Source organism: Molothrus aeneus, chromosome 4 (genome assembly GCF_037042795.1).
Source record: "Molothrus aeneus isolate 106 chromosome 4, BPBGC_Maene_1.0, whole genome shotgun sequence".
Classification (NCBI taxonomy): Eukaryota; Metazoa; Chordata; class Aves; order Passeriformes; family Icteridae; genus Molothrus; species Molothrus aeneus.
In genome coordinates, this window is record NC_089649.1 from 58278789 (window position 1) to 58302562 (window position 23774).

Here is a 23774-nt window from a genome sequence, read left to right on the forward strand (position 1 = left end):
ATAAACTGTCCTTAAGGAAATGTTAGAAGAACCTACATATATATTTCTGTATTTTTAGTCCCAGCAGCAGTAGAGCTGTGTGAGTCTAGTGCTCTGCCCAGGGTAACTAGTTTGCTCAGAATTATCACAAGTATTTTTTCCTGCTTGCTGCTGTCAGCTCATAATGAGGAAATTTAGCCAGCCATGCCAGAAACCCAGACTTTTGAGAGACAAAACGATGGTGTCCATTACAATCACAAATCTCTTTCTCACTCACATACACAAACACACAAAACCTGAGCAAGCACCTGCAGGTTTCAGAATAAATTAAATATCAACTCAAAATACAACACCTTTTTCACAGCATAAACTGGATCCTGCATATATTTTAGGACCTGATGATCTTAATTTTTGTTGAATATTGAACTAGACGAAAATCCAAACCCAGAGTGTACTTTGTGATAGTAGCTCTCTATTAGATTATCTTGCAAATATTCATTTACAAAAAATATGTAAAAACTATGTAAGAAAAACATCAATGAGCCAACTGCAGATTCAATTTCTGCAGTTGGAAAAAAATAATTTCTCATAGTCAAGCTCTTTATTCTCCCTGCTGCTTTATGTTATCTCTGTTTTAACTGCTGTTAATGGAAGGCTCATCAAACAGCAGTGCCAATACACAGTAATATTTAAATGCTGAATTAGACTCATTCCTCATGGCAGTCCTCACCCTTTCAACTATTTTCCCTGCATACATTGTGTCTCCATTTATGTGAATGAGAGAAGGGTGCACTTAGGGAGAATGGAGCAAGCATTGCTCAGCTCTGCAGCCCAGAGAGAAGAATTTGTCTCCTGTCTTATATATTTGTCAAAGAACAAAGGGAAAACATCTCCTGCTAAAGAAAATCCAGGACACTCCTTCAGCAAAACTTCCTAAAATTAAGGAAATAATTCAAAACAAGATTTGGCTTAAATTACACCTTTCTTCGGTTGCCATTCTAACTTCCAATAATTTGATCAACTTGTTGCCCTACTTCTGTTGGTAAAAAAAGCCAAACCTGCCCCTGCTTCTAAATGCAGCTCTGCTTTGAAAAGTGAGTAAAAATGGCATGCAGGCTCCATGCTTATTCTGTGCCAGCTACTTCCTTATCATATGTGCTCAGTTTGCAAGTAAGGAGCCATTTCCTCCTATGTGCCAGCTCTGCAAATTTCAGGTAGCACCTGTAGGTCAGCCTGGAATTTTTGTCCTCGTTTAGGATGCCTAAAAACCAAGGCTCTGGCAAACAAGAGTAAGCCCTCAGTCACAGATGTGCAATTTTGTAGCCTTCTATGGCTTTGAGTGAGGTTTAAATGACTGGAAATGATTCTGTGTGTATAAACAGGAGAGACTAGAAAGCAGCATGGTGTTCTTTCTACTGGATCTGCTGTGCTAACAGGAGTAGAAAGCAGTGAACAATATTTAATTATTAAGTGAACAGGTAGAAAATATATAAGACTCTATTTAAAAAAAGAAGTTTGAAATTCCATATTTTCAGAAATCTGTATCCTATATATTCAGCATTCAAGCAGACAAAAAAAATAAAGTGCTTCTCTTTTTTTCCTATATGGGTCATTCATATGATAAGAAGAGAGTGTATAGTCCTCATATAACAAAAAAAGCCCAAAATTACCTGAATTATTTTGCATGAAATATCAAAATAAAAGATCATTTATAAGTTCTCATTGTGGTGTGCAGTAGGTCAGAAGAACCTGTTTTGCTGTATGTGAATGCTAATCAACTATGGGCATTTATTATTTATCAATCTTTGTAGCTTTGGCAATGAAGCATGAACATTTTCTACTCTTCTGAAATCTCTGTAGCCTGGAAGACTAGAGTTGAAGTTTATCTGATATATCCATAAATTACCTAGGATAATAAATAGCAAGAAGAAGTTTTCCTAATTCAGAGTTTTTATTTTGCAATCCAAGTGCAGATTAAACTGAACTGTATAAGGCATGCTCCATTAGCAAGAGTAAAAGAAATCCAAAAATATAATTTCCAGCTATGTAAATACTGATCAATGGAGGCTTTGCTTGGATGAAATTGTTCTATTCTGTTTTTTTCTTCTAGTTGTGTGTTATACTGGAGCCAATGCAGGAACTGATGTCAAGACATAAAACTTACAATCTAAGTCCTCGAGACTGCTTGAAGACTTGCTTATTTCAAAAATGGCAGAGAATGGTGGCCCCACCAGGTATGTTTCACTTCCAAAATTCTACTTATTTTATAATAAAATTAATAGAGAAGCAATGGGAAAGCTTACTTATAAAGGAAAGTAATAAAAACTAACAATGTTCCCGAAGCAAGCCTGAACATTATTCTGATATTTTATGATTTCAGTCTGGCACAACTGATTTATAGATGTGCACACTGAGATGGCTTCACTATGACTAGGATATAATTTAGTACAAAAATATGTGTAGATGGAATGCAAAATGCCTACTGGCTCCATTAGAATTCATTGTTTGTGTAATCCTGCTTCCTGGTGTGACTCTGAAATTACAGCTACAATTCATAATTAATTATCTTTGAGACTAATATTAAGTTATGTACAGGTCTAGACCTAATCTCATTCTTCTTACACTTCAAAATAATAATTCTCTCTTTTTTCAGATTATAAAGATTTTTATATCTTAGAGTTTTCACATGGGTGCCCAGGCCAAATTTTGAGAAGAACAATTGTCCCGCTGTGCTTTGCCAGTTTAAGCAAAGCTCTGTGATTGTCCTGATTCAGTCTGAGGGTTGCAGGCTTGCAGGGCAATACCATTTTGCTTGTTGCTTGCTGTATGGATGGCAGCAGTAGGGTAGAGTTTGAGGCTGCTCCCTCCATCACAGTAGGACCCGCATTTTCATTTAGCACCATTTCTTGCTGTGTGACCTTCAGCAAGTTCCATAGTCACTTTGACCATCATGATCATTATCATGATACTCCCATCAGTAAAAGTCTTTTGAATACCTTTATTGACAATGCAGGGAAAATAAGTTTTGTTAATCCATCAGAAAAAATTGAAAGCAGATTCCATTGGTTTGAGTCCAAATATCATTCTACGGTTTGTATGTTAAATCTAACACAACTGCTGCTATTAAACTTAGCAATTCAAAACTAATTGAAAAAGTATTTCAGCACCACTTCTTATGGATCATTTTAGTTCTTGCTTAACAGTATCTGCCATTTGCTTTCCTTCTTATCATTTTATTGCAGCAGAACCCACAAGACAACCAACAACCAAACGGAGGAAAAGGAAAAACTCTACCAGCAGCACTTCCAACAGCAGTGCTGGGAACAATGCAAATAGTACCAACAGCAAGAAAAAGTCAGCTGCTGCAAACCTGAGTCTATCAAGTCAGGTACCTGTAAGTCTCACTTTCCTTTTAGGCCTGAATCACTTATGGTGCTTTAATTCTTTCCATACATTGTAAAGAAGGTGCATTCTTGAGCCAAACTATCACATGCCAAAGGCAATCTTGCACAGTGTGCTCTGGAAGTGGGGAATTAGTGGAGAGGTGGGAAGAAGCTGTTCTGCAGTGCAGCTTTAATGCAGGACCCTCAAACAGAAGTGTCCTGAGGATCAGATGTGATTTTTTTAAAGGCCTGGGCCAGTTCCCCTTTTTGTCAGGGGGAGTCCCTTCAGTAGTGGTGGGACTCCGCTCAGGCCTCGTGTTTTTAGACATAGCATGAGCCTTGCAGACTTCACCTGCCAGGTGCTAAGCAAGGATGTGTTCCAGTGGTGCAGGAGAGCTGTACCTGAGGAAGCTGCTGGTCTCTCTGTCTTAGTACCTTACCAGGTTCAGATGCTGAACAGGAACAGGTTATGATTTAACTTACCTGCAGATTTTATCTCTTTGTCCAATCACTCCCCTTGCAGAGGGTAGATCCCCCGGAATGTGTTACTCAGCTTATCCACCCTACTAGCTGAAACTCTTGACATCCTAATTGTATAGGGAGACACCAAGTTATTTCCAGAGCAACAACTGTATCAGCTCTTCAATAATGTCACATTTACTGCCTTAGTCACAATACAGGGGTATTCAGACCCCAAATTGTGACAAAGTGTGCCTTAGTCAATAAGGAGATAGCTTACGCATTTTAAAGCTTGGGAAATTAATTTGATATTATAGGAACCATAAAGTCATATCCTGGAAATAATATGCAGGTATTTTATTGGATTTTTGATCAGCAGATAGGAAGGGGTGGGTGTCCTCTGAAACCTGACAAAGAATATAGGCGTTTTGCTAGCACAAAGCAGACACTTCCTGGGAAGCTTGAATATCCAGATTTTAAAAAGAGGAGTAGACTAACACCAGTGAAATGAAATGAAGATTTTTGTTTAGCAGCTGATTTAGCAATCCACTAGTTTACAGCTTTGGGCTTCAGTACATTAAACTCATATTTCCTCCTTGTCATATTAAAATTGGCTTGCATCCCCAGAGTCAGATTCTTTCCCTAATATAGGCATCTCTGTGTTTTTCTGGCAGCACAAAGCAGTCAGAAGGCTGACTACCTGATCTCCTGGTGGCAGGCACCACTCTGCCCCACTGATGCTATCTGCCAGGAAAACCTTTGGATCAATATTCAACCATATTTAAGAAAAAACTGCAATGAAGTGCAAAACCAAGCAACCAGCTAGTTCCCTGCTGTCTCCAACTTTAAAAGACAGTAGACATTTTCTGTCAGCTACATCCTGCTCAGAGTTCAGCAGGACCAGAATGTGACCCCCCGCCTCTCTTCAGCCTGCTCCTCCCTGGAGAGAGGACTTTTGTGGCATTCAGTGGTAGCTGTGTGTACTTGAACGTTTGAATGTGGTTGAGCCCTCTGATAGTTACCTGTCACTCCCACTGATAGTGAAAGTGACTTCAGGTGCTGAAGGCTGCTCCTGACAGATGAAGCAGTCAAGGCTGCTCTTCTGATGGAGATGATAGTTGAGCATCTGAGACATATTGGTGAAGTTTATTATGGTATGAGGGATGGGGTTTTAGCCTTCTTTTACTTTCAGGATGTTGCATACTCAATGGTTTTCAATATTCTTTGCTTTCTGTACCAGTGTAGCAAAATGGTCCAAACTCTTTTGTATGGAGGATCAGGTTCCATTTTTAGGACACTTCTCCTTTCCATCTGCAAAGGGGAAAATGCTTAGCTGTTCAATTTGACATACTAACAGCTCTTCCCATCTTCCCCACAGCAAAGATAGCAAACCAGATGGAATTGATGGTTTGGCCACCCTGTAGAGTAGACAACTCAAAATAATTTTAGCAGGAGGATATTTTGGTGTAAAACTATTCAACGCTTTTCAGTTTAATAAAGAGATGTTATCCCACGCTTCTTCAAAATTATGCATTCTTTGAAGTGGACCTTGTTGCCATTGCTTTCTGAAGATAGCTGCAGGTAGCAGGAACTTGCTTTCTGTTTCTTTCCCATAACTGTACTTTAAAGTGTATCATTTAGTAGTTAATGTTTGGTTTCCCTCACATGCAATAGAAGACAAGAGATCCTTGAACACAATTTGGCAGTTTTCAATTCACTGAAATATTCATTTGGCTGTACAGCTTTCTGTGAATGGGACTTTTCTGATCAGTAGAAAAAAACCCCACCCTACTGAAATCATTCACTTTCAGTGTTAAAAGCATTTCCCCTCTCTTTATTAGAGAAGAGGAATGAAATCACTGCATCATCTATCCAGATGACTCAAATAACCAGAGCTAGTTTCAGTTCCATTTTTCTCATTCTCCTCTCTGGAGAACCCCACAATGAGCTCATATCTATATCAACCCTGGATTAATATGAAGTCCTGTATTCCAACTTTTTCTCCAATGATTTCTTTCCTGCCAGCAAAGTCAGTCTCTCCATCATAATCACATCAAATTTCCTGTCTCTTTTATGCTTCTGTTTTAACTTTGATATTAAATTAATCCTGATTAAATAGTGTTTTTTAGCCTCTATTCTATGTGATGTTTCTTGGTTTAGGACATTAGTAATTATTCCATTTTGCTCCTACATTAATGCTGCATGCAATCTGGCAAATATGTGAACTTACCACACACCTCATCCCCATTTCTCACTCACACCATTAACTTCTGTTTCTTTAATGAGGTCTTCATGCCTAGAGAGGTAAATGTCCCATGTTCAGGATAGTGTCCAGATAACAGAAGCACCATCAGCTATGGAAAATCTTGAAACTTCAGAGTTTTGTCATTTTCCCCACAGCCCCTTCCAGCTCTTCAGATAAATACATTGGGCAAACCTTGATTAATGAGGGAATGTTACTTGCCAGATAGACATTCTTCCACTAGTAGATGGAGAAGGTTGTGCCATTTCCTCCACCTGCATTATTTTCTGATCAGTTGTCCAGGCACAGACAGTGCAGACAATAGAGAGCCAAGCTCAGAAGGTGAAATGATGTGATTGTGTTTCCATGCATGGGTCAGATTGGCACTGCATCCTGAAGTTGTTGAAGCCTAATCGATCAGTATCATTTGTACTCCTTGTGTTGCCTTAAATTTATTAGCATTTCCACAGTGCTGCCACATACTGATACATCTCTAATGACAACCCATAACAGCATCTGAAGGGTCTCTGCTAGTGGGTGGGTACCTTCCCTTTCATCAGGAATTTGAAAATGTTCACTCTCAGTCCATCCTCCTATCTCTAACTATGTTGATGCTTTCTCAACTGTGGTAAATAAAATACAATTTTTTGTCCTTTTGACAGTCACCTGCACTCTATGTACCCATTTTCTCTTGTGATGGTGGGATGAACAGTAGTTTCTGTGATTCAGTTCATTCTCAGGCTACTGATTGCAGACCCTCAGGATCCCCTCAGGATCTCTTGTCAACATGACTCTTCTGGCCCAAGTCCCTTGTTTAATACCTTTTCTATGTACTACATATTTCCTACATTCTTAATACAAATGCAGTTAGCCAGTGGGTCACATGATTGCACCACACAACTCATTCTTAGTTTGGCTCATTGCTTGTCCAGTGATGCTTTTGACCCAAATCCTGTAGGTGCTGAGGTAACACAGTGTAGTGTGGTGGAAGTAGAACTAAGTGCTGCTAAAGTCAGCACAAATCCAAAAACGTTTTTCTCACCAGAAATTTCCTGTTCTCAGGCTCTCCTGGGTGCAGGCTCAGTACTGCCAGTGCTCCCCATAGGTAAATTGCCTGGTTTTAGTGCATAAAAGAAACAGACAAGACAGGGACCCAGAAAGTGTAGTCCTCTCAGCTGCCTTAGTCTCAGCAGATGCCAGTAAGTTAAACTTGGATCTGTTCATATTCTCAATCACATCTGATCTTTGGAAGGCTTATTGGGCAGAAACTGGAGTTACCAATTTCCTCTAGACAAAGAGCAAAGATGAGCAAGAGTCCTTCTGCAAGGTTCATAGAAAACCTGCCTTCCTATCATTTTAAAGAAATTAGTTACCTAATTTGGGTGTGTCATTGTCTTACCACTTACACAGTACTAATAATTTCCTCTAGTGTTTGAAGCTAGCTGCAATAATTTCCCAAATCTTTGCTCAGTTTTCAAGCCTTCTCACTGACTAAAATCATATTCCTTAGCATTTTTCATATTCTTCTGTTTCAAATAAAACTATCCCGAAAGCCCAAACCCTTGTATTGTAGAGCAGTGACTTGTATATTGAGATCTGTGAATTACAGGTATAAGCAAGGTCATCAGAAGGGGTTCATCCAGCTATTTTCACTTAAATATCACTCTCTGTTAAGTTTAATTTTAAAAGGGCATATTGATCTATTTTCATATTTTTGAAACTTGATAGCAATCCACAACTCTCACAAACTCTAAGAACCATTGCTCTATGCTGCTCCCAGTCATCACCACAGAAATTAATCGGTGGATTTTGCTTTCATTTACTAATGAAGATCCCATTGAGTGTAGTGCTGTAACCATAAACCCAGTGAAATACCATGTGTTGGAAAGACTAAAGCATCACTACATGCCACTGAGTAAATGAAACATCCAGAGTCTAAAGTAGAACCTCCTTACACTCTTTAAGCAAGTTACGTACCTCAATAATCTCTTTCTCTTTGTAGCTCTCTGTAAATTCAGAAACCAAATCCATAAATAAACCTGCTAATGTGGAAGGGAGCAATGCATCTCGTATGTGTTTCAGAAACAGGGAAGGTTTAGGAGGTTTGTAATGGATGTTGTAGAACCAGAGCTACAGTGCCAGGGCCAGAGATTAGTGTCAGAAATTATCTCATGTCTCAAAACCATGCAAATCAGTCTAAGATTTAGTAGTAAAGAGTTGAGAGAGAATAACTTGGTTTCCAGTTTTTGTGCTTTAGGAAAAACATTCCAAACAAGAACAGAATGTCAAGTTAACAGTGAGAATTATGATGAGATGTGAAAGATTTTTCTCTAGAAAGTGTTTACTCTGAAACCTAATTAAGTCAGTTCTGTTTCTAAAAATCATTTCAATACCAGTCAGTCTGATGTTTTTCTCATGGAAGCAGTGACCATTATGGCTGTGGGCAGCAGTGGGGCTCTCAGTCAATAATAATTTTTGTGCCAAGGAGCTAAAAAGTCAATTATTAAAATAATTACCACTAACACAATTCCATAAGAAGGAAAGCAGGAGGAGAAACCCTTCTTCCTTTGACTTAGCACTTAGAGGTATGCCAGCTGCTAAAACTAGTGCAGCTTTCAGTCCTTGGAGCATGAGATGTGCTTGAATGATACACTTGAGAGTGCCAGGCATTTTTAATTACCTTAGGCTTGAGAAGCACTGTTTGTCTACTTCTGGGGGCTGTGACAGCAGAGCTACAAACTGACCACTGTAACAGAACTACAAACTGACCACTGTAACAGAGCTACAATCTGACCACTGTAACAGAGCTACAATCTGACCACTGTAACAGAACTACAGTCTGATCACTGTAACAGAGCTACAAACTGACCACTGTAACAGAGCTACAAACTGACCACTGTAACAGAGCTACAAACTGACCACTGTAACAGAACTACAAACTGACCACTGTAACAGAGATACAAACTGACCACTGTAACAGAGATACAAACTGACCACTGTAATAGGACTACAAACTGACCACTGTAACAGGACTACAAACTGACCACTGTAACAGAGCTACAAACTGACCACTGTAACAGAGCTACAATCTGATCACTGTAACAGAGCTACAAACTGACCACTGTAACAGAGCTACAAAATGACCACTGTAACAGGACTAAAAACTGACCACTGTAACAGAGCTACAAACTGACCACTGTAACAGAGCTACAAAATGACCACTGTAACAGGACTAAAAACTGACCACTGTAACAGAGCTACAAACTGACCACTGTAACAGGACTACAATCTGATCACTGTAACAGAGCTACAATCTGACCACTGTAACAGGACTACAATCTGACCACTGTAACAGAGCTACAAACTGACCACTGTAACAGAGATACAAACTGACCACTGTAACAGAACTACAAACTGACCACTGTAATAGAACTACAGTCTGACCACTGTAACAGAGCTACAAACTGACCACTGTAACAGAGATACAAACTGACCACTGTAACAGGACTACAAACTGACCACTGTAACAGGACTAAAAACTGACCACTGTAACAGAGCCACAGTCTGACCACTGTAACAGAGCCACAATCTGATCACTGTAACAGGACTACAGTCTGACCACTGTAACAGGACTACAAACTGACCACTGTGACACACTGATCGAGGCTACGCATTAACAGCAGCAAAGATGGAAGGCAAGGGGATGGGGAACTTTACATTGCCCAACAGATTTTTTTGCCTCTAAACTTCGCCAGGACATTGTTTAGCCATAGGGTGGTCCCAAGTTAAAAAGTTTAGTCACTTAACTGGGCAGGGCAGAGCTAAATTTTGAGGCTTGGTATAAAAAAAAAAGATAAAACCTAGAAATGACCAGTCTGTTAAATAGAAGTGCTTGCATTTGAGTGTTGTGTGAAGTGATCTCTGTTTATATAGTTTATGTGCATCAATTTAAGTTTGGATGGCAACTAGGGTTATTACAGGATGAAAGGTATGATATACATGAAAGCTTCTTTTGTGGTTATATTATAAAATACTACATTTCTATCACATAATGTAAAACGACCACTGCTTTATTTACAGTGCTTCACTACAGCCATATTTTACTATCATGAGACATTCCTTGACCAAAAATGTTGTTTCTAATCACAGAGTAAATTAATAAGATTGAGTGACTACAGTCTAAATCTTTTTTAAACTAATTTAGTCAAATATGTGCTACCATAACTAGGCCATAGCAGTGTGTGCTGCCATGCAAGAGACTAGGGTTTAATTCTTGGATTCTGCTTCTCACTCCATGAGCAGGAGCTAGGAGCACTCCAGAGCTGCAGCCTCAACCCTGGGAGGGATGGAGCCTTGTGTCATTCAACAGCAGTGACCCCCACTGGCCAATTTAAGGAGAAGCATTGAGGGGCTCTAAAAGGAGTCACTTCCAGTCCTCCTCAGAGGTTGGTGGTCATTGCACGGGATCTAGTGAGTGGAGGTTCAATGGGGTGCACTTGGTGGGGTCTTCAGCTTTCAGTCTGAGGAGCAGAATCCTCTGGGGAGGAAACAGCATGTGCGCTTCCTGAGACACTATTTTTGCCTGATATAACTGTAAGTGGCAAGATTGTCAAGAATTTTTTTCAGATGTCCTGACGAATGCTGTGATATCTATCTTTTAAACAGAGCGAGGGAAAACTCCACTAACCTCAATATAATTGTAGTTCAATTCCCAGAGAGAGAGAGAGAAGGACTCAATAGCATAGAGGGAAATACAAGTGCAAACTGTTCTCTCAGTGGGAGTCATGATATGAAAGGAATAATATTTGAAATGAACCTGAGAAATCAGAGGTGGAAATACTCACAAGGTCATTGAACATCTCCCCACTGATGCACGAATGTTTCCTACCACAGATTGAGATTTTTTCCCAGCCTAGTGTTAGGTGACCTGAGCAGTAAAACTAGCACTGTCCCATGGGATGGTTAATCCTCAGCCTGCCATTATCAGGAACAGGAATATTGTTTTAGGAGTGGGGATTACACTTTTGTTTATGTTAATGCCATCTTAGTACCCTAGTCTACATCTCCTCAGATTGGCCTAGAGTGATTGTCTTCCTTTCAGCACTTGCAGCTGTTGAGCACATTTCCCCTCCCCATCATTTGGTGGATGTAACACATATTTAACTCTCTCCCTGCCTCCCCAGCCAGCTGCTGCAGCCCCACAGTGACTTTGGATGTGCTTGTCTGAGTCCCATCCGAGGTGCTGACCTCTTGCTGGTCTGGCAGCAGAGAGAGCTTGAGGCCTGCCCTTGAGAATGCCAAAGTCAAAGGAGCTGTTGCCACCTCGGTGTGTGATCCTGTGTTTCAGCCCCTGGGGTCCTTTTTGCCTGCCCTGTAACCCTGCACACTCACACGCAGCTCGCTGTCCTCTGCCAGGTCTCCTTGGTCATTAATGCTCTCCATGCAACGGGATCAGGTCTGGTCCAGCAGGGCACACCACACATTGCCTGTTCTTTAGAGGGATGGGATAAATTAGAATAAACTTTTGCTTATCAACACCTTTGTCTTTTAAACGATGTCACAAAGCTGTGTGTGAGGTTTTTTTAACCAAATATTTCATGGATATATGGAGTAACAAAACAGACAAAGTGAAGAAGAAATAATGTAAAAATTTTCATATACTCACAATTTTTTTACATAGCACAGGCTGAAAATGTGACACAAACATTCTTTTGTAACATGCCAGCCTTTGCTGAGGGATATCAAGAAATAGTGTAAACACTGGCAAGCAATAATTTATATTGTTTTGTGGTGAAGGAGGTAGATATCTGATTAAAAAGAAACCTTATTAAATGCAAACATTTGTCTTCTGTTTGCTATTAACATTCATAAGGAGGAACAGATCCTTTAAAAAAATGAATCCATTGTTCACCAGAATTCTTGGAAGGGCTTGTTAAATCAGCAGGAACAAAGCTATACATCTGGAATTACTGCACTTCTACCAAGCACTACCTGGTGCCCTGACACCTGAGCTGCATGAAAAGATGCATCCCACATTTCTTTAGCTGTTAGCACAGCAGCCTGATTCTCCCTTGAACAGAGAGAACAAGAGAGCTCTCTGGCTTTGCACCTTTGCTTTCCAATCTCAAGTTTGCACCTTTCTATCCCATGCTGCTTAGGTTTTTTTTGCAGCAAATCTGTGATGCACTGGAGTACAGTAGGCGGTTTACTTGTTTTCATGGAAGGACAATTTGTACTTAAAGCAGTGATTAGATGAATTCTTTCTTTCTTGCATGCTTTAGTTTCTGATGAGTACTAGCTTCATCAGTGTAATTATAATTAGCACTCTTCATCTTGCTTTTATGGTACCAGCTGGACAGATTGGTCCTCTTACTGCACAGATTGGCGGCAGGGTTGCCTACATGGAGTTAGGTGACAGGCACCATGAAATAACAGATGGTAAATTCAGGGCTTGTTGGCAATCAGCAGGTTTTTGCTAATGACTTAATTAGCTATGCAAATTGTCAAATCAGTGTGAACATTGTTTTTATCGAAAACTTTACCTAAATTAATTACCATAATTAAGTAGCAGAATGTCAAGTATATTGGATGCGCAAAAGGGCTTGGCTGGCTATGGATAAGAGAGTTACCATCTTTATTAGAGTGCTGTGCTCCACGTTTGAGAAGTCTGAGGATAAGAAATGTGGTTTCTTTTAAACTACTTTTAAAATACGCATATCACCAAGTTCCTACTGAGATACACCCTGGTGCCTTTCCAAAGAAAATGGCTCAGGAAAGATTTACTGGATAAAGGCTAAATATTTTAAGGAGAAGTTTAAAGGCAGTTTCATAGCCTGTTTATTTGCTTAAAATCAGGCATATTTTTCAGCCTACCTGCTTTTCAGTTCTGGGGTATCTGAGATCCAGAGCCATGAGCATGCGGCTATAGAGATGTGTTATAATTTTTAATTAAATTAAAAATAAAGTGTAAGCCTCTCTCCTTGTTCCTACTATATGGGAACTTTTAACTGTTGTTCAAATGTCACAAAGTAAAAGAGATGCGAATTCTCTAACATAATTTTTTTAAGTTGATTTTTTCTCTCTCAAGGTTTCCATATAACAAATATTGGGTGCTGTTCACAGGATGTGATGGTGGTAGGAGAACCAACTCTGATGGGAGGCGAATTTGGGGATGAAGACGAAAGGCTTATCACTAGATTAGAGAATACACAGTATGATGCAGCAAATGGCATGGATGATGAAGAAGATTTCAACAATTCACCTGCACTGGGAAATAACAGCCCATGGAACAGCAAACCTGCTGCTAACCAGGAGACTAAATCTGAAAACCCTACACCACAAGCTTCCCAATAGGTTATTCTGCAGCAGTGCCCACTGCAATGTACCTCAGTGGGTTATTAATTACTGTTTCACAGCATTCTTCAAAATAAAATTTAAAAGAAACACCTTTCAAATGATACAGTATCTATTTCTAAACTAAAGCTATACAACTTTTTCGTTAGGGAAAACTCTTGTATAAGCTTCCATGTACATTCCTTGGAAGTATTGTCATACAACTAGATACTGGCACTGACCTCAATTAAAATAATTGAAAATTAAACAGCATCTCATGGCAAATTTCTGACAGTGCATTTTATTGGAAGGGGTTGTTTTTTTCCTCATCAAACAATGGCCATATTTTAACAAGTCATCAGTGCTCAGGATCTCATTAACATAACTATGTAAAACTTTTTACAATTGTAATATATTTTCTGCTTTTCAACTTGCACCTGAAATTTCTTGTTTCAGAAAAAGATCAGCTTTTAAAGAAAAGTAAATTAAAGTAACTTTTGTTCAGTCTTTAACTTTTCTTTCATCAGTTAATCATTCAATGGATCCAGCATTTTTAATTTACATTTAGCTGATGCCAGTAGATACTCTATCCATCATTTAATAAAAATACTGAAACAAGAAATGTCTTTTTTTCATCAAAGACATGAGAAATATTTTTATGTGGAAAAAGACACCCAGTCCTATGAGAGTTTATGCTTTGTAAAATTGCTGTCGATCCAGATATTTTAAAGCCATGTAATCCATTAACTTTGTGGGCAGCTTAATAAATCTAAAACTTTTGTGTTTTCATTATTGTATCTGAGTTGGCTTTGTTGTTATTTCTTTTCATAGTATATTTCTTGTATAATATTTTTGTAAAGCCCTCATTTTTTTGTTTTACTTTTTCGTTTTGTTTTGTTTTTTATTCCGGTGTATTTATGTGAAACTTTATAAAAGAAACTAATTTTTTTTCATTTACATATTAATATGTTCAACTCATCATGTAAAGACACAGTGAGTCAGTGTGTTATATAATACAACTGTATTTTATGTATGCTTTGCCAATAAGTGTGCCAATAAACTGTGTTAACAAATGTGCTCTTATACAGCATTTACAGTTCCTTGTATGCACAACAACACACCCGTGTTCAGGATCGTGCACCAGGGATTTCTGGAATTAGTGTTTCACTGAATTGCAGTCTTTTTCCAGCTAAGGGGAAAGCCTTTGGGTGGGTGTGAATCACTTGCAGCTCAATTTGGTTTGATGCTCTTTTTCTAACAAGGATGTGCAGCACCACATATGAGTTACAGCAGTGAGAGCCAAGTGTGAGGGACTGCAGGGCATCCCGTTAGAGAAGCTCCATCCTGAACTTTGCATCCCTTGCCTTCCAGGGCCAAGGTTTATCAGAGCAGGGATTTCCACTCTGCTGAGTGCTGTCTGATAGTTTTATGATGAGAGGACTTAAAAAATTCTCCTTTCTTTGCTTTGCTATCATATCAGTTGTTCACAGGCACCAGTGAAACCCCTGGAGTTGTGCAGGTGCCCCAAGCACAGCCCAGCCTGCAAAGCCCTGGGCTGAGCTGGAGGACTGAGGCACACATAGCCAGGCACCTGGGAAGCCCTGCAAGGTGCACCCTGAGAGTGGCAAACACAGGAAGAACTGTCAGCAGGGAGATGCTGAATCTACACAATCCTGCCTTTTGTGCAGGGGAGGGGTGTTTTGTTCTTCCATGCAACTCTACTTTCAATATTGCTGACATTGTAAGAGCAGCTGAAGAACTCCTAGGTTTTTCTGAGTGGCTGTAAGTGTACCCAGAAGCCAGCCTAGGGAAATGTGTCTCCTTAGCACATATACATATTTTTTTATTCATGCTTTTGCTGGATGTGATTCTACCAAACAGGTTTGAAGCCACCACTACAGAAGGAGTACAAGGCAAAGCACCCTGTATGGCCACTTGGTTCTTGGTGAGAGACAGCTCCCTCCCTGCCCCAGGAACCAGCCTTGGCCCCTGGTGTGGGATCATGCTCCTGCGAGCAAAATCCTTATTCAATGAATTTCGGTACCTATGGTACTCCTTGCAGGAAGATAGCCAAAAAGACATTCCAAGCTCTAGAGCACAAAGGATATCAACTATAGGATTTAAAACTAGCTGAAGAACAAACATGGATAGCCATGCTGCTCCTTCATAACATTTTCAGATTGTAGGAAACTGTAGTTTTATCATTCAGTGACTACATCAGCCCTGATTTCTCCATGTAAATAATTAAATTCACAATGTGTTCCGTTAGGGGATCTCTGGCTTCTATATAACCACTATAACATTACAATTATACACTGTAATTCTAATGTTCAAGAACACTAATCATTCATATTACATCTCCATGAGCACACTCTAAAAGGCGTTCCTTATTATTAATCTTTCAAGACTGGCACTAGTATTTCCATTTTTAAAAGATTTATGATGTCATATTACTCCTGTTGTTTCAGTAAATAAACACAGGAACGCTTGAAAAATGGGCAACAGACTCCTTAGAGTGCTGTCCTTGAATTAATCTCCAAGGACACTTTCTCCATATCTCCTCAAAACCCTTGTCTACAGCTATCAATCCACCCTATTGTGGTTAGGGTGAGCAACAGATACAGCTAGCTGATTTTATTTATTCACTTATTTATTCATAAAAGAAATGTCCAAAATGGGCTAGCTGGAGGAAGTGGTTGAGATGGACAGCAGCTGGACTCAGTCTCCTCACTGTTACCTCCTTCAGCCCCGTGCCTGGGCTGCTGCATGGGCTTTTCATGTTTGAAATGGCATGGTAGACTCAGGACAGAGGTGTGATCCCATTTCTGATCCTAAGAGCTTATGCCCTGTCCCCAGGAATGCCCTCCACAGGCTGAGGATTAAAGAGCAGTGATCACATGAACATGAATGGATTTTATGGCTTTTGTTTGTGGTTTGTCATTAAATGACACTGGGGCTTCCATGTGCTCCAGGACTGCCTGGCACAGAGCAGTGGGAAAGGTGAATAAACACCACAGGTGAGTTGAAGCAACAGCCTTGTAAGGGCTGAGGTTGCAGCCTGAAGAATGAAAGCTGGAAACCAATAGTTAATTCTACTGTAATCTAATCTCACCACCTACCAGAACATTGTATCTCTCTCAGAATTTGGAAGGAAATAATGTTTTTGGTACTTCCCCCTGGGGAACACTGAAGCTATTAAAAGGAGGAAGGAAACTTATCTCATGATGTTGAACTACTTTCAAAAAGAAAGCTCTTGTTTGTTTTAGCTAAATGGAGGGAAATACTGGCCCTGAGAAGTGCCTGCACAAATCAGAGGGAGGAAATTCCAGGAGTTTACTTGGAAAAGTTGAATCACATAATTAGTAAAGTGACCAAATACGAACACTAATAACAAAGCTGGTTGCTGTTACAAAGAACTTAAATCATGGAAGAGTCACAAGCAACTGGGTTTTGATCAAATCTGGTGGGTTTTGATTATTCTTTGAATTGCTTTGTTTGGGGACTGTTTTATTTTTTGGGGTGTCTTTGTTGAGCAAAGTCCATTTTTTAGAGAATGGACTTTTTCAACTCCTGTGAATCACCAGCTGGTCTCACCAGCTGCCCCTTGTGAGAACATTTCAGTTCCTAAAGCTCCTTTCTCTCTTTCCACAACAAGCAAAAATAAGCAGTATTTGCAAATTTGCAATCTCTTCAGAAAGCAGGTTTTCTCATGTTTCATTATCTTAGCATTGATATGTATGGGTCTAATAATTTGGTAGGATAATTAAATTTGGAAGGGACCTTGTATATAGGGTATAACTTGTTATGGGGTATAACTAGAATTTGCATTCTTTCAGCATCACAGGCCTCTGTGAAAATCATGACTAATTTTTAGCCTTGGTCCTGGAGGAGTTACTGCTCTCAAAGATTTGGGAAGTAACCAACTTGTGTCCTTGGGGAACAGAGCAATAGCACCCCATGCCAGAGAGCCAAGGCATGGATGGTCAGTCAGAGTGTGCAGGAAGACAGAGGGGTTAGAGGGGGAGGAAACTTCCTAAGGAAAAGGCAAAACACTGAACACCACTGGGTATTCTCTAACACTGGGGTGGAGAGAGGCTCCCTACCCAGCCATGGCTGCAAAACACCATTAAAGGAGTCTAAATGATAGAACAGACTAAATTTTGCAATTTCACAGCCTCCATGAAAATCCCATTTTAGCAAAGACAGGATGAAAGAGAAAACATGAATGATTGATATTGAAGGAAACCCAGTTTGTGTCTAATATATCCTGGAGAAACTGCTAATGGAAATTGAATAGTCCTGAAAATATTTCCTGAGACTGCAACTCTGATCAAGTAGCCCTATGGTGATATATTGCATGTCCAAATTAAAGCTGCCCTGGGGCACATGGAACCCCAGCAGCTGGTTTTACTGTGCAGGACTGGATGATTTGTATGTTTTTTCTAGCTTTTTGACAGCATATTTTTATACAAGGCTAAGGCCTGAATCTTCTACTGAATATTTAACATCCCATAGAACTGATGTTACTCCAGCATGTCATTATGCTCTATTAGGAAGCCTGGTGGTGGTGCCCCACTGCAGAATGGCAGATGGTACCTTTAGATAGAGAGACACTTATGCAAGTCTCTAAATTTATGGACCATACTCATACATTTCTTGAGAAAATCTGTATTTCCACTGTATGCTCTCTGTATTAAAATCTGTTCTAATTTACCATGTTATTTTGACAGCAACTAGTATCAATTCTTTAAAGGGGAGAGGTTTTATTAGGAACAGTGATGGAGCAATCTAACTGTAAAAGCATTTCTTCCATGACCCTGGGAATCACTTCTGAAATAAAAGAACTTTATCCCTCACATCAAGAAATAATTTTTAATGGGTCTGTGGGCAATCTTAATTCATAAGCACATTTTAAAACACCATTATGTACTAAAGATGACATCAGGAAATAATTCACTTATGCGTACAGAATCAAAAACTTTATAAAAAGCATCCATCTACAAAAGAGCACAAACACTCCAGCTGCCCAAGAAATTCCCAATTCTGCTTACATCAGTTTTACAGGGATCAGGATGAGATTGACCACCTTTAGTTTGAATAAAATACTGAATCCATCCCTGATAATTCATATTACATCCTTTACTGCACATTAGCAGGGAAATGTGCTTCAGCCAAACCAGATAAATGCCCAGTGTGCCTCTACACAATGTCCAATTTGGGTGGACAACCAAATTCAGGATCTTTTAGGTCAGTGCTCATGCCTGGAGTCCAAATTTCTTCAGGTTCATTTTCTTTTTTTTTTTTTTCCTGTGTGTGGTTGTGGGGATTTTATGAGGGTGGGGATTTTTAATTTGGGAATATTTGGGGCCTTTTTTTTTTTTTCTTCAATCTGTACAGTGCCCTGTAAGTACTTCTCAGATGTCCAAGACCATATCAGTTGGAAGGTGACAAGCAGAGCACATGTTAGACTGTGTGTGTAGCAGTATTTTATATTATGTTAAAAGAAACTCTGTGTGATCTCTGGAGATCCTTAAGTTGTGTATCACCCCAGTTTAATTAATAGTTCTGTCTCAACAACTCTGAATTCATCTAAGTTGCTATGTATAATTTTGTATTGAAGAGCTGTAATGTATAAGGTTAGCATCTCCTTTGTAATGCATTAGGAGACATTTTAGCAAATGCTTGATATAAAGCAGGCATTTAACACTTCCTTATCACATTCGACTGCGACTTTCATTTCATCACATGAAGTTTCATCCTCCCTGAGTAATCTCTTGGGGGGTCTAAGTACTGAAAAAGCTTTTAAGAGCTGGTGTTTGGTGCTTTCAGATGCTGGGGATTTTTTTTTCCCATTCTATTTTTTCCATCTCTCTCTTTGATAGCTTATGAAAATTTGTTTGTCATTTTGCACAAAGTTTTTTAACTTTCCATCTTCTTCTGGCCATGTGCAAAACAGAACTCAGGACTCGCATGTGCTCCACACAGACAAACCCATCAAAACCAAGGTGGGTTGCTCCTGCCTTGCCAAGAGAGATCAAATTCAGCAGACAGAAGGTGTGAAATTTAGGAACTGCGATCGATACTGGGGCTTGTGTCTGTCTTTGACTGCAAACTCCATTCTGAAAGGGAATTTTCAGCTGTTTTCTTTGAAATCTCCCCTCCAGGTTGAACTCATGTTCCAAAGGGTGATAACAAAGGGTGAACTACTGAGACAGCTTTCTTTTCATTTGCGTTTGTCAGCGGCTCTGCCTCTGTGTGTGTGCTTAGACCACCAGCTCCTCCAATGTGAATCAGGTGGGAAGTGCTGCAGGAGCTGGGCTTATTGCTCAGGTGTCCCTGGACAGCAATCAGGAACCTTTATTGTGGTTCCTGAGCCCTGCAGCAGCAATGCAATTTCATTTTTGCATATCACAGATATCTCCTCTGCTGCTCTTTGTTCAACAGAGATGGGGAACTTCAAGTTGGCTTTGTTTGTTTTGCTGCTATTTCAGCCTAGAAGCTAAAAAAATATAACCTGTATCGGCCTTCTTTTTTTCCAGAAAATGTACTATTTTTAAATATAACCCCTTTTTCAAAGAAGTCAGGACTTCCTTGTGAAGGGCCTAACTCAAATTTCACACAGCAGGATTTGGGTTTACTGTAGATGCTGGTTGCATTCCTGAGAGGGAGGAAAAAATACTAATGGCCAGGTTATAATGAGGGGCTGAACAGTGGCACTCCACAGGGAGGCAACATTTTTGAGCTCAAGACCATGTAATAGTAGGATATGGACTTTTAAAATGGAAAGAGAGTCGTCGAGTCCTGTGATTTTTCTGTGAGACCCACAGCATGGCCAGTTCTCAAGTAGGGAAGGGAACTGCTGGGGAAGGAAGGAGTGGTCTGTATAATAATTGCCTTCAAACAGTCTGAGGCTTCTGAAAGTGGCAATCTACAAGACAGCAGTTTCCAAGAAAAGGCCATATACAGGGGGAGAAAACTGTAATCAGTAATGAAGGAAACCTTCTAGCAATGGGCCTCATGCAGGCACTGCCATGTACCAGGATGGGCACACAGCTGCAAGGTCAATTCTCAAAGGGGAAAATGGAAAATTGATCTTATTTAATATGTTTCTAATTTTATTAACTTGTTTTATTTTTTAATAATCTGTGATCATGCTGTTCAGCGCCAAAACTTCTGATTTCTTAACTGCAACAACAACCTCCTTTAGCTGATTAACAGGCACATTAATTTGAAATATCCTTTGGGGTAGAAGAAAGCAAACACAGGGACGGCCCTACCTTAAAGCCAGTAGAATCACTGTGTTACACTAAAAGCCTGGCTGCAGCCACAGCTTTTCTGGGACTGTTATACTCATCTACCTACACCTCACCCTCCATCCAGGTACGCTACCATCTCCTCCAGGTGAGTGCCTTACTTAGGAGAAGGTTTGTGGTGATTTGACTATCACTTAAAAATGTATGCCTAAATGACATTATGCAGGCTGCTGTGAAATATTCAGAGTAGATGTACAGGAATAATGGTATCTCAAAATCACGATTCTTTAATATTTTGTTTTGTTGGGGGTTTTTTGTTTGCTTCGTTGGTTGGTTGGTTTTTTGTTCAACCAAAACATTTCATTTGTTTGGAATGCATTTTTCCTTCAGGTTCCTTCTGGGGATTGAAATTTCAAGTTGTACTTTGATAATTTTCTTTCCAGATGTCATTGTCATGAAATTACAAGCACCAAAGAACTGTTTTCAGTTTAAAACAAACAGTTAAAATTTTATGGAGCTTGAAGTAAAATATCAAATACAAATAGCTCTGAACTAGCCAGGGGTGGGCTGATGAGGTTCCCTTCTCAAGGCTCCTGACTAAGCCACAACATTTAACAATGTTAAGTGACAGATTGTGTCCTGCCCAGCTCTCTGCAGAGATATGCTTGTAAACATTGCAGAGAGATATTTTGAAGGACATATGAATGATATAGAATGATAGAGATCACCCAGAGTATCAGTTATTGCATCTTTCTGCTCTCCTTCCTTCCCCAATCCCCTTCAATATTTGAAAATAGACTAATCCAGGAGACTTGCAATTAAAAAAAAATTTAAAAAAAGAGTGGTGAAGACTTGTCAGCTCTGGCTTTCCAGTTACAAGGGCTGGTCTCAGGATGCTGTTGTGTCAGCTAGTGCTTGACATGACCAGAACAGGATAACCCTGACTGGGCTGTGGCCACTGTGTACACGTGTGGCTTTGGGGCCCTTTCTGCGCATAGAGCACAGCAAGCAGCTCCCAAAAAGCACAGTTTCCTATAATTCCCACAAAAGGACTGCACTTTCTGTACAAAAGAAAAAAGGCTTCAGAGCTTACCTGGCCTCATGGCACATCCTTGGTCCCTGATGAGGAGCACAGTGCACTCCAGTGCCCGGTTCATTCCCAACCCCATCCCAGCCCCTGGCAGCAGGCACAGTCCCTCTGCCTGAGCATCCACAGTCCTGCACTGGGGCCACTCAGCCTTTTACACAACCCAAGATATTTGCATGTCTTAACATTTGTGAGTCTTGAGTGGAGCTGGGCCAATTTAGATCCCTTTATTAGCAGTATTAAATTCCATTGTGCAGGTATTTCCACAGCTGTGAGTTATTCAACATAAACTACTGAAGTAGAGAAAAGGCTGCAAATAACCCACCAGGGAACAATTTCTTGAGTGCTAGTCATCCAGCAAATTCCTTTATTCTCAGTTTTTATAGCAGGATTATTTGATGTCAAGGATATGTCCAGGTTATAATGGATTTGATTATTTATAGCAGATATCTTGTGTCATGAGCTCTATTTTAAAATGGACAAGGATTATTGGAACTAGACAGATGTGATGTTAATTTCCAAAACTAACCTCATTTTCAGTGGAGCCTGTGCTATTGCTTGTACTTTTGACTTTTCTGGTAATTTGTCAACCCCCCCCAGTTCTTTTGCTACTAAGCATCCTGTGATTTTTCTGTTTCCTATATCTTTCCTTCATGACTATTTCTATTTCCTAGTGAAATATTTCCCTCCCAATGCCACCAAATGGATCCCCCTGTATGGAAAAAAAAGCTCTTTTTCTGTTCTACTCTTCATCAACACTCAAGATATGTTTTCAATTCTGTGGAGGCCCCAAGAGGTGTCACCTGCTTCATATCCCCCTGAATGGAAACTCCCTCTTCTGTGTCACCTGCCTGAGTGTGGTCTCTCTCCTGGGAAATGTATTTAGAGGATATACACCTTTTTTTAAATGCTACTCCATTGCCCTAAAGACAAGGAGACCTTTACACCATTCTTGCTGGTGTCTCCAAATCCAGCTGTTGTCACAGCTGGAAACTGAGTACCACAAATCTCCTTGCTCACACCCCACCTACCCTTCCACACACACTTCCTCTCTGGTGAGATGGGGAGGGGAATCAAGGAAAAGAAATATAAAACTCCTGGACTGAGATAAGAACAGTTTAATAATTGAAAGTAAAATTTATTAATATCAATGATAATAATAGCAATTGTAATGAAAATGAGAGAGGGAAAGGAATAAAACCCAAGAGAAACAAGTTATGCCCACTACAATTGCTCAGCACTCACTGCCCCATACTCTGCCCACCCCTGAGCAGCAATTGGTGCCCCCCAGCCACCTCCCCCAGCTGATATAATCAGCATGTCCTGTGGAATGGAGCAGCCCTTTGGTCAGTCTGGGTCAGCTCTCCTGGCCACGCTCCCTCCTGGCTTCTTGTGCACCTGCTGGCTGGCAAAGCACAGGGCACTGAGAGGTCCTGGATTTAGAGTAAAAGCCAGAATATCAGTGTGTTATCAACATGATTCCCACACTGAATACAAACCACAGCACTGTACCATATGAAGAAAATTAACTCTGTCCAGCCAAAACCAGGACAATGGTTCAGTTCCTTTTGGAGGCTGTTGCTGCTCTCTCTCTTCACCCCTTGTTTACTATTGAAAATATTTTGACTGACACAGTAACATCCCTGAGGGCCTCTACATCTTGTACCAACAGGGTTGCTGAACACCAGCTCCACATTCAGCTTCTCTGCCACCCCCCTGCTTTCACAAAGGTGGCCAAATTTCCCAGCTTTTCTGCCTGCAGCTTCCAGAGCAACCCATCAGCCCGAGGCTGGATTCTGTCCCACCAAGAAACATGCTCAGAAGGGATGGCAAGTGTGCTAGAGCAGTGGCCAGGCAGTGAAGTCTTAGCAGATGCTGTGCCTCTCTATTTGCAGTTCCATTTGCCCCTTTCTTCCATGTGATGGAGAAACCAGCTCTGGAATGCATTTTTGAGGTTATTCCACACTGAGCAGAGCCATTAAAGTGCATTGCCTACAACTAAGGTCCTTTTTTATTATTTTTGTTTAATTCCCATGTAT

General features: G+C 40.2%; 1 protein-coding gene across 13 annotated transcripts in view; it reads left to right on the plus strand.

The window, feature by feature from the left end:
- The window catches only part of LDB2 (LIM domain binding 2), a 213919-nt gene extending 199441 nt beyond the window's left edge, over positions 1–14478 (plus strand). For 3 of the 13 annotated variants that reach the window (XM_066548583.1, XM_066548590.1, XM_066548586.1), the window contains 3 exons: positions 2090–2213; positions 3222–3373; positions 13186–14478. In XM_066548583.1, the coding sequence (XP_066404680.1) occupies positions 2090–2213; positions 3222–3373; positions 13186–13416 (507 nt within the window). In that variant the 3' untranslated portion in view covers positions 13417–14478. Of the gene's footprint in view, positions 1–2089; positions 2214–3221; positions 3374–10365; positions 10509–13150 lie in introns of all 13 variants that reach the window. The other 10 variants (XM_066548591.1, XM_066548593.1, XM_066548592.1 and 7 more) reach the window with 7 other exon arrangements.
- The last annotated feature ends 9296 nt before the right edge of the window (positions 14479–23774 follow it).